The sequence below is a fragment of the Gambusia affinis genome, linkage group LG03 (genome assembly GCF_019740435.1).
Source record: "Gambusia affinis linkage group LG03, SWU_Gaff_1.0, whole genome shotgun sequence".
NCBI classification, from domain to species: Eukaryota; Metazoa; Chordata; class Actinopteri; order Cyprinodontiformes; family Poeciliidae; genus Gambusia; species Gambusia affinis.
The window spans coordinates 13134904-13152545 of record NC_057870.1 but is presented as its reverse complement, the minus strand read 5'-3'; the positions used below and the strand labels follow the sequence as shown (position 1 = coordinate 13152545).

General features: G+C 39.2%; 1 protein-coding gene across 2 annotated transcripts in view; it reads right to left on the bottom strand.

The window, feature by feature from the left end:
• The window catches only part of LOC122827993 (phosphatidylethanolamine-binding protein 4), a 61374-nt gene that overhangs the window by 21406 nt on the left and 22326 nt on the right, over positions 1-17642 (bottom strand). Inside the window, exon 4 of one of the 2 annotated variants that reach the window (XM_044111172.1) lies at positions 16761-16856. The exons of the other annotated variant lie outside the window; for it this stretch is intronic. Within the exon in view, the coding sequence (XP_043967107.1) occupies positions 16761-16856 (96 nt within the window). The remainder of the gene's footprint in view (positions 1-16760; positions 16857-17642) is intronic. 2 annotated transcript variants of the gene reach the window in all.

Sequence of the window (17642 nt, the reverse complement as noted above, 5' to 3'; positions counted from 1 at the left end):
CCCTGAAACGGCTCTGAAGGATCTACCCATCTAAGTAGGACAGAGAACTCTATGCGAGATCAGCGGGGCGCGGTAAAATGGTCCGAACAGGAGGGAGAGAAAATCGGTGGGGGAAGTCACCCTTGATTTGCTTCAATGGATCAACAAATTAACCCACTTAACAATAGCCTGCTAGACTAATGGGTTCACAACAGAAACTCATTTGGCTTTGGTAATGAACCCAAGTTGGAAACATAAACAGTCCAGTTATTAACTCTCCAGTCATCACTGAAATCACTTGACACACCAAACCCACAATCCTTTGGTCGTGCTAATCAGCAGGAAGGGATACTATCACTGGAATCACTCACTTAAGAAAGTAGCCACCAGACTCATTATCTCAACCATGTATTCAGACTAATTAACATTCATGCAACACACCGTAACAAAGACTTTGAGCTGGTTTGGCCATCTCATTCTCAGAGAGCAGATTGGACCCAACAGGGCAGAGAAATAACCAAAGTGAGAGCAACCTACTAAGCTAATTTTTATCTAACTTAGGTGCTGGTCCTTTTAGAGTGTGTGCATGTGCGTGTGTAAGGGAGTATGGGTGCTGATGAGTCTGTACTTTAGTACTGTTGAGGGAAGCCCAAGCCTGAGTTCCCAAGGTAACAGTCTGTTTGAGAGGGGGCTGGCTGACTCATTTGAAGGGAATCCTGGAACCTGAACAAGGCTGCCCACTCGCCCCACCCCCAGCTTCATCAGCACAACAAGCAAACAAGGCGCTGACATGTCCCCAAATAGGGCTTCCCACTAACGGGGGTGGCAGTGGAAAATCCCTGCCTGAGTATGTCGTCGTTGCAGCGCACACACACGCACGCACACACGCATCTTTACCATGGCTACAGAGGTTTCTGCCTGCAAGACGAGAAATCCACAGAGATTGAAAATAAGATGGTGTGTACAAACATGCTAGATTTTGATTAACAAAGAGATGTGAGGGGGCAGAAGAGGAAGTTTAAGCTCATTAAACTGTCGTGACAGAATTAAAATAATGTGAGGTGTGAACATTGACACAAAGTAAATGAGCATCAATATCTTGTGGGTGTGTGCATGACGTAGAGGAAGGAGAGCGGGAGAGGAGGACGTGGAAGGAGTAGGTGGACAAGAGAACGAACTCTTTGCCTACTCAATTAATCTAATTATTAAGAAATTAAAGGGAATCAACAGGCGTGTAATTGAGCACTTAAGTGTTTCAAGGTGAGTCTGTTCCCTTGACTTTGAAAGGATGGTGTTGTTGTCGAATCCTTTTGTGAAAGATCCTGACTTTTGGAACTAACTAACGAACCACTGTATATTTATTTAATACAGTGGCTCACAAAAGTATTCAAACCTTTTTTATAACTTTGTCACATTTTGTCATGTTACAACCACAGATTTCAATTCTTAAGTGTTGTGAAAGATTTTCAACTTTACATGGATTCAATCTTTTTATTGAGCTTTTCCATCACATCAATACACTCTGAAGCTTAACCAAGGCCCCACAACATAATGCTGCCACCACCATATGTGACTCACAGAGCTGTTTGCTTATAAGTGTCAGTATTGGTTTTCCTCCTTACGTAGCGTTTTGCACATGGCCAAAAGGTTCAGTGTGATGGTGCCACAACCACAGGCAAGTTCAGTTTTGACTTCGTCTGACCTGAGCACTTTCTTCCACATGTTTGCTGTATCCCTTGTGTGGCTTGTGGCAAAGTTTAAGTGGTATCCTTCAAGCCACTTTTCAGTAAGGACAGATTTGTGGAATACACAACATAAATTTCTGCCAACAGAGTCATACAAGCAGTTTACCATGGGCCTCTTTGGCTGCTTGATGCTCTCTTTGCCAGCCATGTAAGTTCAGGTGGTCTACTATGTCTTGACAAGGTGTGCAGTGGTGAAATACTCTTTCCTTATTGTGATGATGATTTGAAATGTGCTTACTGGTATGTTACGTGCTTGAGATTTTGTTTTAATTAAGACTACTTCATGCTCCTAACTCCGTGGGAACTATTTAGGATAACTCTTTTCTATTCCAACATGACAGCACACCATTATACAAAGCAAAATAGCTGTAATGCAAAATAACACTAAGTCAGCCCTTCTCCTCCAGCATCAGTGTCTTGCCACGCAAATGGGCTTCTAAAAAATGGCCTTAAATGCACCCCTAAACGGTGTGGATATCTAATCCAAAAGAGTCCAATCTTGTAAATCTGCATAACTGGACCAATATCGCACACAACCCTTTGGATTAAGTTTGGGATATCACTCAACTCAAACACAATTACACGTGTGTGGAGGCAAGTGAGAAAATACTCTTTGGCAGTATGATGTAGATGTACGTTAATCATCCAAAACAAAAGCAACATTTCCTAAAAATAACAGAATAACCAGTTTGGTCTTTAAACAAAAACTGCACAGATACAGGCACCAACCTTGCTGTTAAGTGTAGCTATTCGATTCGCTCCAGTCCAGTTACATCTGCTGATAACTCTATAGTTCATTCAGTGTCTTTAGTCATTAACAACTGAGAGCCGGTACAAAGGGATTTAAGAGGCAGAATTACTGTTTTGAATCGTTGGATGTTTAATTCTTCTATTATAATTGAGGCAGCAGGGAGACAAAGGTTATAGTAACTGCTGGAAACCTGTCCCACTTCACAGAAAGGTTAATGAACCTTACAAGTCCTATGGGAGATGGAGTATGCTGTTAATTTGACAAACGTGGGAAATAAATGCTTTTATGCTTTTATTGACGGTGACCAATAGCGGCCTTTGCTGGAATGAAAGGTTTTAGTCTTTTAGGTGCTTTGCTATGAGGCAAAACAATAACGTGGAATGCATTTGTTGGAAGAAACTAAGTACATAATTGTTTGAATAGCAATTTCAGGCCAAAAAGCATCTTCATTATTAATTCCTACTTTTAGGGAACATATACTGTGCAGAAATGCACAGTAACTTGATTTGTGTTATGAAACGTATGCTTTTGTTCTGAATACATTTGCAGGAATGTTGGATGTTTCAAAAAGCGTTACTTTGAAATCTACATATTTTAGCTTCCCAATTTATGCACCACTGGTCTGGATTTCATTTTAACAGGTCACAAAATGCATTAAGTACTATCAGCTGGAGTGAATAACATGCAACTCCGTCAGCAGTTTCCACATTTACCAACTGAGCTAAGCGAAACGTGGCTGAATCCCTGACACATTCAGTCAAAGTGTCAGGGACTTGACCACCCTTAAATACATTGTGCAAAATGACAGAAGCAAAAATCTGGGCTCAGAAACTTTCATGAAGCCGACTGTTTACAACAATGTCTTTTACTCCTCCAAATTTCTAGGGAACAAACCTTTAATCATTTTATGAATGCATCCCCAGATGAGGTAATCATTCAGCTATTGCAGTTTTAATATGTAAGAGTTGATTATTTTTATGACCTCTGTGCATAAATGCTGCACCTGGAAAACAAGAAATTAATAAAAAAAACCTTTTTTGTTCTTTATGTTAGACAAGCTGTTCAGGTATGCAATTAATGCATTTTCTCACTTCCTCACTATTTGCTCTGAACAGAGCAGTACATCTTTTCTTTGCAACAAAAAAAGTGTGAGTACATAACCCTGATCTTGGCAACTGACTTTCTATCTATCCCAAGGACTAAATATTTGAATAATAAATGGTTTAATAGAGTAACAAAATATGTAGTAAAATCCCTATAAATTAGTACTTTATAGTTACATTGATGATGCTGCAAAATATTTTTATATTTAACAATTATATCAAAATTTCAATTCTTTTTACCACATTTATGCAGCGGATTTTTAAGTTATGCTCCAGATTCTCCATTTCATTTAGATTCTGAGACTTTGACTGGGCCACTAAGATACGAATATGGTGTGATCCATTGTAGCCGTGGCTGCATGTTTAGTGTCTTCTAGCTGGAAGGTGAAACTCCATCCCAGTTTCCAGTCTTTTGCAGCGTCTAACAGGTTTGCTCTCAGGATTGCTCTGTATTTAGCTCCATCCATCTTCCCGTCAGCAGTGACCAGCTTCCCTGTTCCTCCAGGTTTGCAGCTGAGCCATACTATTTCTATTTTTAATGGCAGATTCAAAAGACCCCAGAAAAATGCTCCATGACATATAGTGAATAGAGTAAATATATTATTGCCCCAACAGGGCCATTTTGCTCAGTTAGAGAACAGATTGAATTTGTTTTATTTTTTATATTGTGATCCTCCCTTAAGTTCTCCATAACATTATTCATGACCTATCTGATTTGGTAATAAGTCTTCATAAAGCTGTTTGCTCCTTACTGTTTTTCAACAAACCCCTGAGGCCTTCACAGAACAGCTGGGTTTATACTGACATTACATTTCACACATATTGAGTAACGTCTAATGGGAGTTACACTGTGTGCACTATCATTAGCCAAGTAAGTATTCTGACCATTTCCTCACTTTAAAATCCCTTTACCTGTGACTTCATAATTATGCGCTAGTTTCTGTCGGTCCATTACATAACATCCCAATAAAACACATTGGAGTATTTTGTGGTAATATGCTTAAATGTGAAAAGTCCAAGAGATATAAAAATTTCTGCTAGGTACTGTAATAGCAAACCTTTAATTGGCTGTGGCTCAGGGAGAAACAAGCCCTGCCAGGCAGCAGGTCTAGCAACAAGAAGCTCTGATGTATTCTGCTGTATTTGGAAATTAATCTCTGTGTGTGTGAGGCAGAGAAAATCTGGGAACATAATACATGTCGCCTGAAATGTCTCAACAGATATGATCCTCCTTGTAAAATAGAAATAATTTTTGGTTGAATTTTGGCTGCTGAGATTTATAAATATGTTGGTATTAGCAACAACAGCAAAAAAGATATTTTGACCTCAGTTTTAAGTACCTGAAACCAGTAGATCAGAAACACCACAGCTGATGTTTAGCGTGTGCATAAAAAGTGTTGATATGATAAGAGATGTGTGTTCAGCTTTTAAATTCAAGTTGTTTTTTTAACAATCTTCACATTTTTAAGAGGGCTGGTTAAATCACTGACCAGGTATATTAAGTGGTAATCCGTAATCCGTGTTCTTCAATAGATGTAACCCTCTATACTTGCAGGGAAAAGAAGTCAAGCATTACAGTGCACAGACCAAAAACATATCTTCATGTAACCAGAGTTGGTCTTGTTCTGGATGATAAACCCTTAAAGACAACTTAGCTCCCTGTCTCTCACCCTCACTTTATCCCAGCTACACGGCCGGGCACTGCTTCCCATGCCTGTGTGTGCACCGTGCTCGCCACAGGAACACACAACAATCCGCGCTCCACAATCCCTCTTAACCTCTGACCTCAGCTTATTGTTACCTGTGAGCAGCACTGTGGCAAACATGTTGTACAAGTACTGCACAGCCCTGCGAGCTGTTTGTGTTCTGCAAGTATGGAGGGCAGGGGAGGAGGGAACGAAGAGAGGGAGCTATTTAATCCCCCCCAAAGGAACTCCCCTCTCAACCCGTATCGTGAACTCGCAGGCAAATCACGTTGCTGGAAGGCACACCACACACACAAACTACTGTCTTTTTAATTTCATCAGCTGAAAGAAATCTATACAGCGCTTTGGAATCTGACTGAGCCGCGGAGAGCAGTGAACTATACAGCACCCTGGAATGTAAACAGGTTTCTCACCAAGTGTAGCATAAAAATACAGCATTGCAACAAACCTCTCGGCTATGATGATGGTCAATAGCAAGGATCAGAGGTCCTTTTTTTTTTTTTGGTTGTGAGTCCGAGAGTATATCAATAAGCACAAGTTGAACAAATCCGGAGAATTATTTAGACGAAATGTTCCGATGTTACTTAAATTATGAAAGCCTAACGTGGATGAGATGCTTTCTTTATGGTGAAAGGTTTTTTTTTTGTCACTTCAAACTGTTCCAAGGAATAATAGGAACTTTATCACCAAATCCCTTGCAAATACGGATTGTAATGTGCAAAGAATTGCAACATCTATTGTTCAGTGTGAGTTATTGTTACACACTTGTAGCATTCAAAGAAATGGGCACATTATTTAATAATGCTAACACTAAGCCAAGCATTGTTGTTTGATTTGTATCCATATCAAAAACCTTGGTGTTCTTACAGCAATGCACACAGAACCAAATTACATTAGCAGATAAATGCAGCGATTGTTTCTAAAGTGAGAGTGTTTTTTATTTCATTATACACAATTTGAGCTGTTTAGGCACTTTCTAAACACGCAACTCAGCCTCAGCTGCATTTTTGTACTTGCTCTACTTTAGTAATAGTTTTAGAATCCAGTCATAATCTGAACATGAAGTTAGACAGGCCACCATAATATCTGTCAACTTTGCATTCATGGCTGTCACACTAAATTAGCATGCCAAAATACAGGAAAATATGTTGGCTTCAGGAGGTCTTTTGTCAACTCTTTGTTTTGTGTACAATTAACTGGCAAGATTTGCTGTATACTTAAGCAAGGGCTATTTTAGGTGAGCATAATTGTTAGTGAGTTGTTTTTATCAGCATGACTCAATCCCCTTCGCCGCACCGTATCAGCAGACACCCCGAAGAGGAAGCGTATTCCAAAGGCGCAGCCCCGGCAGCCCCCCACTAACCCTGACATTTGTTCATTTACCCGCCCCTTACTACCCCATTCCAGTTCCTGTGCCCACACCTTCCAGCACATCACTCAAAGTTGACCACTGTACAGGAGGAACAGGTAGGCTAACTCCATCAACATCCCCCTCCTTTCCCCTTCCAGCCCACTGCCCCCTCCACCTGTACCCTCCAAACACACCAAAAATTTGCACATGGGGCCGACTGCCAAAGATCCTGTTTTCCTGACTGAAGTGGAGGGGAGGGGGGTATGACAAAGACGACAGCTTGTGTGGGGGAACATTGTCTGCGGCTGCGACTAGAAATCTTTTCAGGAAAAACAGGATTTTATACACAATGGCCGTGGGTGTGAAGAAAGGGGGCACATATTAAAAGAAGTGCCTTTATGTGTACAGAGCAAGCTTTTTTAAACTGCTCTTTACATGGATAAGGTCCAACGTGCTCCCCCCCCCCCCCCCCCTACTAGGCTTTAGTGTGACAGACTGGATCAGAGAGGGCTTTCCAGGTTGTCCTTGTTTTCTTGGAATGTAATCGTTATTCTGTATACCCGGGCTGGAAATAAATGACGCACAGTAAACCAAATCTTTAAATGCAATAACTACGGTAGGCTTTTCCTTAGGAAAAAGTCTTACATCAAACAGGAGCATCAACAGGAATATAGATTCCTCAAACACACCATCAGGCTTTATGTAAAAACTGTAATTTATGTGTGATTGTTTCTTTGCCAGAAAAATCTGATCAGCATTCCCTATTTTAATTGTAAACCACAGAAGCTCGTGTTCTCTGTGCAGTGAAACCTCTTCAATCATCTCACCACAGCAGCCAAAGCGGGGAGGTCAGTTTTTACCGAGATGGCAAAAGGCTTGGGAGGTTATCAGCTACTGTACAGCGCAGTGTGTGCGTGTGTGTAAATGTGTGTGTGCGTGTGCTTGCGTTTGTAGTATATGGACGGGGGATGGAGCTGACAACTGAGCGGAGGATTCTTATGTAATTCTCCCTTTAGGTGGCAGAGAACAGTGAGAGCAGCAGCCCACACTGAAGAAGAACCTGTTTGTTAATAAGCGGCGATAGCTCGATAATGTTAGAAGAGGTTTGTCCACGGAGTTGATGGGGGTCAGGGTAGGGGCCCACATGTCGGAACGTAACAAGAAGTGCCAGAAAGCCTTGAGCTGTCATCATAAAAATTAAAGAAAAAACCCCCCAAAACTTAGATGCAAGTATATTCAAACATAGACAGATGTGTAGAACTAAAAAAAGGCCGGAGTGAACAAGCATTAGTGCATCAACAGCTGTGAGGTAAATCTGATGAGGTTTAGTGAAGAATGACTTCCCAAAGCTGAACTCCATGTAGCACCACCTCTGACATCTATCTGGCTGCAGTTGACAGGATGAGCACATGCTCCAAATGTTAAGCACCTCCAGCTGCGCTTTAGTGTTAAGGACCATTGTTGACTTGCAACAAGGGAGGGTTCTGATTGTTAAAAAAGGAAACAGTACTTGCTTTTAAATTTTGTGACAGCCAATTTGATATAGGCCATAACATCAAAGTTTTTACACTTTGAAAGCTTACAGTTTAACATTTGGGCTGCAAACACAGTGCCTTAAGTGCATAGTTTGCATTTTGCCATATTACATGCACAGATTTCAGACTATTTTTCAGGGGATTCATGAGAAAAACCAAATGAAATCATAGTTACGACATGGGAACAAATTCGTTTATGGTTTTGAAATGTTTTTAAAACATATTTTGAAAAGCATTGTATGCATCTATAGTCAGCCCCCATCGTCAAGACTTTGTAGAACAAACTTTTATACCTGTAAGCATAATGTTCTGCTGATTGATATGTATTTTTATTCATAATTAATTTGTCAATGAATTGTTAATTCATTCAATGATTGTTAGTTGGATTTACATCTGGATTTTAGCTGAGTCTTTCTAACACCAGAATATGGTTTTATCTAAGCTATTTTATCTAAAGCTGTTCTGCTTTAAGGGAAACTTCCCCCACAGTCTTTGGTCTTTTATAGCCAACAGGGCTTCTTCCTTTATTGGTCCATATTTAGCTCCGTTCATCTTCAACTCCAACCAATGTCCTTGTTCCTGCTGAGGGGAAAGCACCTTCACGACATGATGCTGCCACCACCAGAGTTTATAGTGGGAGGTATGGCATACACACATCTTATCTTATCTTATCTTATCTTATCTTATCTTATCTTATCTTATCTTATCTTATCTTATCTTATCTTATCTCATCTTATCTTATCTTACTTTTACAGAACTGAGATTTAATCGCACACAGCTCAACGTACAGATCAACACTTTTTATTATCCTCTGTGGATAATTAGATTTACTGGATTAATTTATGGGTATTAAAATGAAGGGGGGGGGGGGTGACTATAGATGTATGCTATAATTCTTATTTGTAAAAAGAAAGGAAAACCGTGTGTTACTGTTACAAAAAAATCCCATGAAAATCACATGTGGTTCACACAAATTTTACATGTGAATGATGTGAATCACATGTAAAAGCACATGAATACGTGTGATTTTGGAACGTTTTGTGGTAAAATCACATGTGATTCACATGTGAATCACACATTTCCACATGTGATCACATGTGAAAACGTGATTTTTTGGTGTGATTTTCACGTGAAAATCATATGTGATCACATGTGATCACATGAGGAAATGTGTGAATCACATGTGGAAATGTGTGAATCACATGTGATTTTCATGGGATTTTTTTGTAAGGGTGGTCTATCACATAACATCCAACAGAAACACTTTGGGGAAGTTTGGTGCTGTAATATGACAAAACTTAAAGGTCAAGGGGTATGAATACTTTTGCGAAGTACTGTACATTTAAAAAAACAAAACAACATTTCACTAATCAGATAAACAGATTTAATTTGCATGTATGCTAATCACAACAATCTGTTTGTAAAACGTGCTCATTCTCTAGCTTTACATTTAAACAAAGGACAGCAACAGGTGCAGTGAGTGGAGTTTAGATTTGATAAAGTTGCATCACATGATGTGAAGCAAGGAGGCAGTTCTGTGTAAAAGTTTCTGAAACCATAAACAACCAAACTGTTAACCTGGGTTAAGAGCATGTTTGGCAACTTTGGGATGGAGAAGAAAAAAAAAAAAAAATCACATTAAAAAGAAAAACTGTTCACTTGCTTTGCGCCCACCCCCTTGTCATAAGATATGGATGTCCCGTAAGGTTATTTGTGTTTGCTGGGGATTGAAGTGCTCAACTGGATTAAAAACATACTGCATATGTTTGGAAATCTGTTTCCCTGGGCGTATGAGTGGAGTGAGCGAGCGTGAAGCAGCAGCTTGCGTCTCCTCCAAGAGAGAGGGCAGACACTCTCATCATTAGCCGGGCTACAATGTGCTCCTCTACCTGCTCCAATCTGCACAGCCGGCTCCACTCTGACGCCAGACAGATGTTCCCACCACGAGGTGCAAAGTATTTAGAAGGGGGGAACGAGAGTGAGCAGGAGAGAGGCAGAAGAATGGAAATGTTCAGCGGAGCACACAATAAGAGTTTAATTATGAATAATACTATTGCTTCTTTGTTCTCACAGTGCAGCTAGCGGTGGTTCGACTGGCCTCTGGGAGACTGTTTTTGGCTTCCATATGGGGGCAGCTGTCTGTCAGAAAAATTAACACTTAAATCATTACATGAACAGTAGGTACGGTTACAGAGAAAAAGAGCAATGCAAAAACGTATGGGGTGTTTCGCAAAAACAAATTCGAGGGCTACTGCAAACATCCAAAATGTAATCAAATCATTTTATGCTCCAAAGATGGTAATGATGTTACTTAGACTTTAAAAAAAAAATCTTAAAGTGTCTTCAAAGTGTAAGAAAATGCCATGCTCAAAGGTGTATGATGGCCACATTTTACCTATTTATTTTTCAACATACAATAAATAAAATAAGTCATTATATAAATAAAATAAATGCAGTTCTAGAGTTCTGGTGCTAAGCAAAATCTGACACATTGGAATTATTAATCACACTAAAAAAGTGGAGTTTTATTGTTGTTTTTTTTGGGATGGATGAGAGCTTTTGTCCTCATCACCAAACGGTGTATATTAAAAATAAGAGACAAAACAACCAAAGTGTTATCATTTCAAGAGTTTAGCACCAAATTAAAAGCTGTAAAGAGGTTACACGTCTAATAGTTAGCAGTTAAAGGACATGTTGAGGTGTGGAGCAGATGATCTCTGCAGGCCGCAGAATTCACAAACACAAAGCCAGCTGGTCTAATACCGTCACAATACTCCACTGTTAGTGTTTGCTTGAGCTGCAGAAGAACACAGGCTCCTTCCTCTTTTGGGAGCTGCAACAATAGAGGAGGATGTTAAAGCATGCATATCCCCCCGTGCACTATAATAATCAGATGTCCATCTGGCTTTCAATAATCATATGATTGCTTCCCATTGATAGATTGTATTGGGGGACCTAAAGATCACACAATATACTGAGTAAACAGAACTTAAAGTGACCTTATCTGGAACTGATTAGGAGATACCGAATTGTATAAACAACAAGCAAAACCTTTGACCTTCAATTTTGTGTTCACAAAGAAAACATTCTAAGAAAGATTACTTTTGCAGTGACACACCTTTAAGCAAGGGGCGTCTTAGGTTACACATAAGTAAAACCTGACACTATGTAGCAGCAGTGAACATAGTTTTTATTCTTAAGAATAAAAAATTCTTAAGAGCACAGAAGACAATTTTACTACTGCATTAAGGAGAAGAAGTATTTCCTGGTGTTATGTTTATATAAACTGACTCCATTCGGATCCAAATGATTTGCTTGTTACAGTAATTATTACTGCAAGTCCTCACCAGAACATCTGTATTGATTTAGACTCCAGGAGAGCAGAGAGAAAGAGGGAGAGGCTCACAATCTGGAATTTGACTCAGAGAGCAAGACAACAATCTGTTGTGCGCTTATTTTGGTAATTGTCCATAATTCATGTGAAAACGCGGGTGCGTGTTGAAGAATATTCTAAATGACTGTTTTTGTAGCTGAGAGGGTCAATCATAACAGGCAGCTGCATTGAAAATGCATATCCATCATCTAATAATGTTATTCTAAAAGCAAGTGGACAGCTGGTGAGAGAAGACAAGACATCCAGCCACACAGTTTGCACTTAATTGGTGGAATAAATTGTTCTTGGCAGACCAAACTAAAGATGTGATAAAAGACTTGACAGTTGATATAAACATAAAATTATGATTGTTTATTGTTTATAACTTCTGCATTGTTATTCTGCATGCTTGTAAAGATGTGCTGATGCTGGTATTTGTGACCTACAACAAGCAGCTTAGACAAGGCAACAAGTGATGAAGACAGCTGCAGAAATGGCAAAAAGCAAGGTGTAGGTTTAACATTTACATCTTATTTTTCCTTTTATGTGCGAGAAATATCGGATTTTCTTTTTGTTTCTGTGAGCAGAGTATTGTTTTCAGACCAGCTGCATGTTGCAACCACCTCACATCCACAGTGTTTTACTGTTCTGTGAATTTACCAGAAAAAATAATTGAGTCCTTGAGGTTGGAAGGTCTCTTTGCCATCACCCCAATCTGTAGATGTCTCCACTGTTTCTGCCAGATTCAACTCAGGAGTCTGGTTGGACCATTAATATGACGTCCAGTCCAAAGACGCATGTTGGTAAAATAAAAAAATAAAATAAAATAAATACTTACTAGACTTGTACTGCCCAAAATTATGAATAATTATACTTCTATGTTAAACCTTTAATAATGTTTTAGAATTGTTTTAAAACAAATTCCTCCCATTGAAATAAATAGTTTGCATAATGTGATTTATTAAATGTTTTGTTGATTACCACCTTTTACCCATAAATCCCCCAAAATAACAGGTTTAGATATATTGTTTGTACATCTTTAAATGCAATACGTTTATAGGACATAAAATTAAGACGTCTTACAATGTCAATGAGCCTGCTTATTTTGTCAAATCAATGTAAAAGCTGACAGGAAAGATTTATATAAATTCTATAAGACATAAATAAAAAAGCTTATTGTTGAATGAGAATATTGTATAGAAAACAGCCCTTTCAAAGGGTCTTCCATCCATCCATCCATCCATCCATCCATCCATCCATCCATCCATCCATCCATCCATCTTCTGTTCACCCTTGTCCCTAATGGGGTCAGGAGGGTTGCTGGTGCCTATGTCCGGCTTCGTTCCGGGCGAGAGGCGGGGTTCACCCTGGACAGGACGCCAGTCTGTTGCAGGGCAACACAGAGACATACAGGACAAACAACCATTCACACACACACTCACACCTAGGGAGAATTTAGAGAAACCAATTAACCTGACAGTCATGTTTTTGGACTGTGGGAGGAAGCCGGAGAACCCGGAGGGAACCCACGCATGCACAGGGAGAACATGCAAACTCCATGCAGAAAGACCCCAGGCCGGGAATCGAACCCAGGACCTTCTTGCTGCAAGACAACAGCTCTACCAACTGCACCACTGTGCAGCGCCATTTCAAAGGGTCTTATTTGGTTAAAAGTTGCTCATTAAATCATCCTATGTCAGGAAGCAATGTTTATGTCTACATTTTCTATAATGTTATGGTTAAGCAGTACAGAACCTGGCAAGAAATATTCAAATATTACGAGCCATGCTCTCCAGAGAGTTCTGGCATGGCTGACATACAGCAAGGAGATCCTCAACAGTTGCTTTGTTAAGTGAAGAGCCATGTGTTGTGTTCGTACTCGAAGCAGAAACGAGCAAAGCACCAACACACGAGGTACTTCAGCGTGTCCTTGTTTCTTTTTCTTCTCTAATGAGACTTTAACTGAGGAATCGGCTTAAATGTGCTGCGGCTTGCTTCTCGGTCCAGGCTGACCTCACCTCGCTTTCGGCTGAATTATGGAAATCTTTATCTTTACAACTCCAAAGAAGCCACAGTAATTATGGATACATCTGCTAACCAGGGCAAGGTTATATGACCCTGGACCCATGAATATATATGAAGAGAATATGGCTGCTGCAGCTCATATTATTTGACTTGTGAAAAAGTAAACACAGATCTATTTGACATTTGAAACCATGACCTCAGAGTTAAAATCAACAAACATGCCAAGAATATTATTGCCCAGCACTCTATACACTTTAAAAGACGGAACTAATTATTCTTTAATCAGTATTCATTAGTTTGCTGAAGTATGTGTTCATTCACAATTTCAAAAGACTTAAGCTTGAAACAAAATCCAGCGTATTCAGATTGACACTTGGAACAAAATGGAGTTTGTATCGTGTCACCTAGCCACCCTGGTCAATTAAACACCTCCCACTACAGCTGCCTTCACTCAAAAGGCTCATTAACCCTTCTGACCAACCACCAGTCACAATCAGAAAAACATCTCATCATATTGGCCAATCCAACATGGGCAGAGCAGGTCAACACCCACACAAGTGACAGGAAATTGAATTGCTTGAGAGAACGTCGTCTATCTGAAGGCTTGAAAGATATTTGTTTATTCACAGCTGGTGAATATACCGGGCTTGAGAATAAAAAATAAAGGTGAAATTTCATGAAGTGGAAATTATGTTTCCCTTTTTTTTTTAGCACTGTAGCAGTCTGTCCTTAAAATCTGGTAAATAATGAAGTAACTACTATGCTTACATAAAATGGACCAAACCAACGTTAGACACAAGTTTAAATTTAACGAATGAGGCTTGTTTGTCAGATTGAAAGGTTGTTATTTTAAAAATAACAACCTTTATGCAGGAATGAAACATGCTTTCTTCAAGTCCACATTTTTACATCAACAAGGTGTTTCCAACTCAGCCTCTGATGAAATCACATGAGGAAAGAACTAACTGATAAGACTTATTTTACAGAATTACAAAACCAATCTCAAACCTTAAATTCATCAATAAAATGATGGCAAAAAGTGTTTCAACACTTAAATAAATGTGCTCACCACAGGATGGAGACTGCCCTCATCAAAGTGTTCATTGACATCCACATAAATAAAGCAGCACAATGTTGGTTTTGTTGAATCAGTGAAGCATTTGACACTATTGACCATGACATTTTATTGAAGCAACTGGAGAGTTGGGTCGAACGTTCAGGTGAAGAGCTTTACTCATTTGAGTCTTGTCTAAAGAACTCGTGCTTCTTTGTAACTTTTCATCAGACCAGACAAAAATCCCATTCGAGGTACCCCAAGGTTACATCTTGGACCCCTCCTAAGTAATATCTAAATGTTCCAGATAGCTCAGGTCAGAACAGTTAATAATATTAGTTATCATAATTATGAAGATGATACGTTATGATGTATTAAACTAAGAGATCAGGCCCAAACTCTAGGTGTAATAATGGACTCCAATCTCAACCTTGAGAGACACACTTAACTTTAGCTCAAATGAGTTTTCCAAATAAACAGCATCCTAAAGCAAACAACCAAGCCAGTTGCAATGTGGCATCAGGACGATAAATTCAGAACTCTGAGTTACTATCAACTATTTATTAGCAGAGCTGACACAGTGTGTGGCCTGAGATTTATCTCAGAGACGCCAGAAGGGAAGGGCCAACATTACATTTCTGATAGTTTGTAGAAGCATGCTCAAAAATATTTGATCCAAGTCAAAGGCGATTCTACCAGCTACATTGGAAAAAATAAGTTCTAAATGTAATTAAAGTAAAAAAAAAAAGACAATCTTTATTATTCTTACATTTATCAAATCAGAATTACTTTGATAATACTAACTGCCTTAATATGGTTAATCTGATTTAATGTACCATACAGTGAGGGTTATGCGTCTATTTTATGTAAATACACACACTCATGCACCATAGTATTTACCATATTACCTGTGATATTATCAACTCAAATTCAAAAAAAGGAGAAATAGCCTCTTGTTTTCCTTCAGTGTTTTTTGAAAACTTTATATTTTTGTGAAATACTGGGAATCCATACTTTATCACCTACCTGGGATTTTATTGTTAACATACATAAGTTAGTGAGAGAAAAACAAACACCACTAGATCTTTAATGCGCTTGCCAGCATGGCTGCAGAAATGATTTCCTAAGAGCAATTTTACAAATCAAAAAACGCAAAATTTAAACCTGTTATGAGCTCTTTGCAAATTCAACACTTTTGGATCTTTGAATCGATGTGGCACTCACTCAGTCTAAAAACCAAGTCTTTAAATAAATAAAAATATTTAAAGGGAGCAGCGATACATCTCTGAAGCAGCTCTGTGATCCTGCTTTTCAGACCCCTAGTTTCTAATCTACTGGGTTGATCTCCCAGTTCCCAAGGGATTATAAAAAATGTCTCCAAACCTCAAAATATTTGAGGCAATCAACAACTCAACATGCATTTGGCGTTAGAATGCAAGAATGCGAAAACACACAAGCGAATGGATAAAAAGGAGTGAAATACGAAGAGAAATAAGGGGATCGGAGCTGTGCCCATTTCGGGGGTGTAAAATATGGAGAAGTGTGGATCATTGGGGGAGCTGCTCTGCCTGGGGGAACAGATGAAGGGAGGACACTCTGCCAAGATCTCTCCACTGAAGGGGGAGCTGAGGGACTGGAGCACTATGGGAGGAAAAGTGTGCGCCTCGCATGCTGCTCTCCCCAATCTCAGTCTCACACGCTCGCACTGACACGTCCCAGGCACCGCGCAGCAGAGGGAAATTGCTGCTGACAGGGCCTTGCAAACTTTCACAGCCATTTAGAAAGACTTACTCCCACACTTTTGTCACAGGCATTTATTGCACAAGATACATGATATGAAAAATTAACATTTTCAAACTTGGCACCGTTTTTTTTGTAACCAAGTTCAGCTTAAAAAACCATTCATAATTTTTCGGCTTTACGATCGGCCCTGATGCAGATGTAAACATGAGATGTGCCAAATGAGACCATGAGATTATGAAAATGCACACTTGAGAGAAAAAAAAAGCAACCAAACACAACTTTGTCAATTTCAATGATACCGTATGACTTTCTGATCCAATAAAAAGCGCTGCCTGTATCACCATCGGCAAAACCAATGAGGTGAAGGAGCAAAAGTTCTGGGAGACTTACTGTACCTTTATGTTCACAAGCAACCAGTGCCTCCAGTAAGCAGGGTGCTGGGAGCGTCTGGGAGCATCAGGATCAACCATCACCAGGACGTACATCTTTTTCTACATGTAGACAGTCAAACATATACACATTGTTACTTGTTAAACACAGGCAGGCATGTTTTCATTGGCTCCAAAACCGTTTCCAATAGTTGGCTTAGGTGTGCTGTTCAAAATCTTTACTTTTTTATTACTTTAAGACCTTCTTGCTCTCCATCTGATACAGTTATTTTTTGATTCAGTTTTAAGATTCATTTGTTGAGTTTCTTCTTGTGTCATTAACTTTATTTAATAAGTTTAAAATTCACCAATCAATCAATCAATCAAAGAAAGCAGAGGAACTGATTCACAATAATGTATCAAAATGAAGGAATTCCACCATCTTTAGTCTATGAAAACAGGCACTTTGATTTACTTTTGTGAGTTTTATAATGAAAGGTTAGGGGTGAATGTTTTGATGCACAAATGTGAAAAAACTCGTAATTGCTTCATGTTCCTATCGCCTCAAAACTGCCACCTCTGTCAAGGTGCAGAACTGTATTCCCTCCGTTAGGTGTTTATTGGCCTCAGAGAAAAATCTCAGAATCGATATCAGCCAGGAAAAGCAAGATCAGTGCATCTCTCCAACAAGCTCCCAAAGTAAGATTTACCACTTTTCTTTTGTTGTCTTTCATTATCAAATTTAACTGTCAAGCCTAAAATATTGGCTAAACATGAAAACCTATTTTAAAAGTGAGAGATATGTAAGAACATCAACTGTAGCTGATTTTCTTATTCTTTTCTCAAACAAGCGCCGTCCCTTCTGTCATTACTTAAACTTAATATCCTTCCTGTGACATAAACAAAATG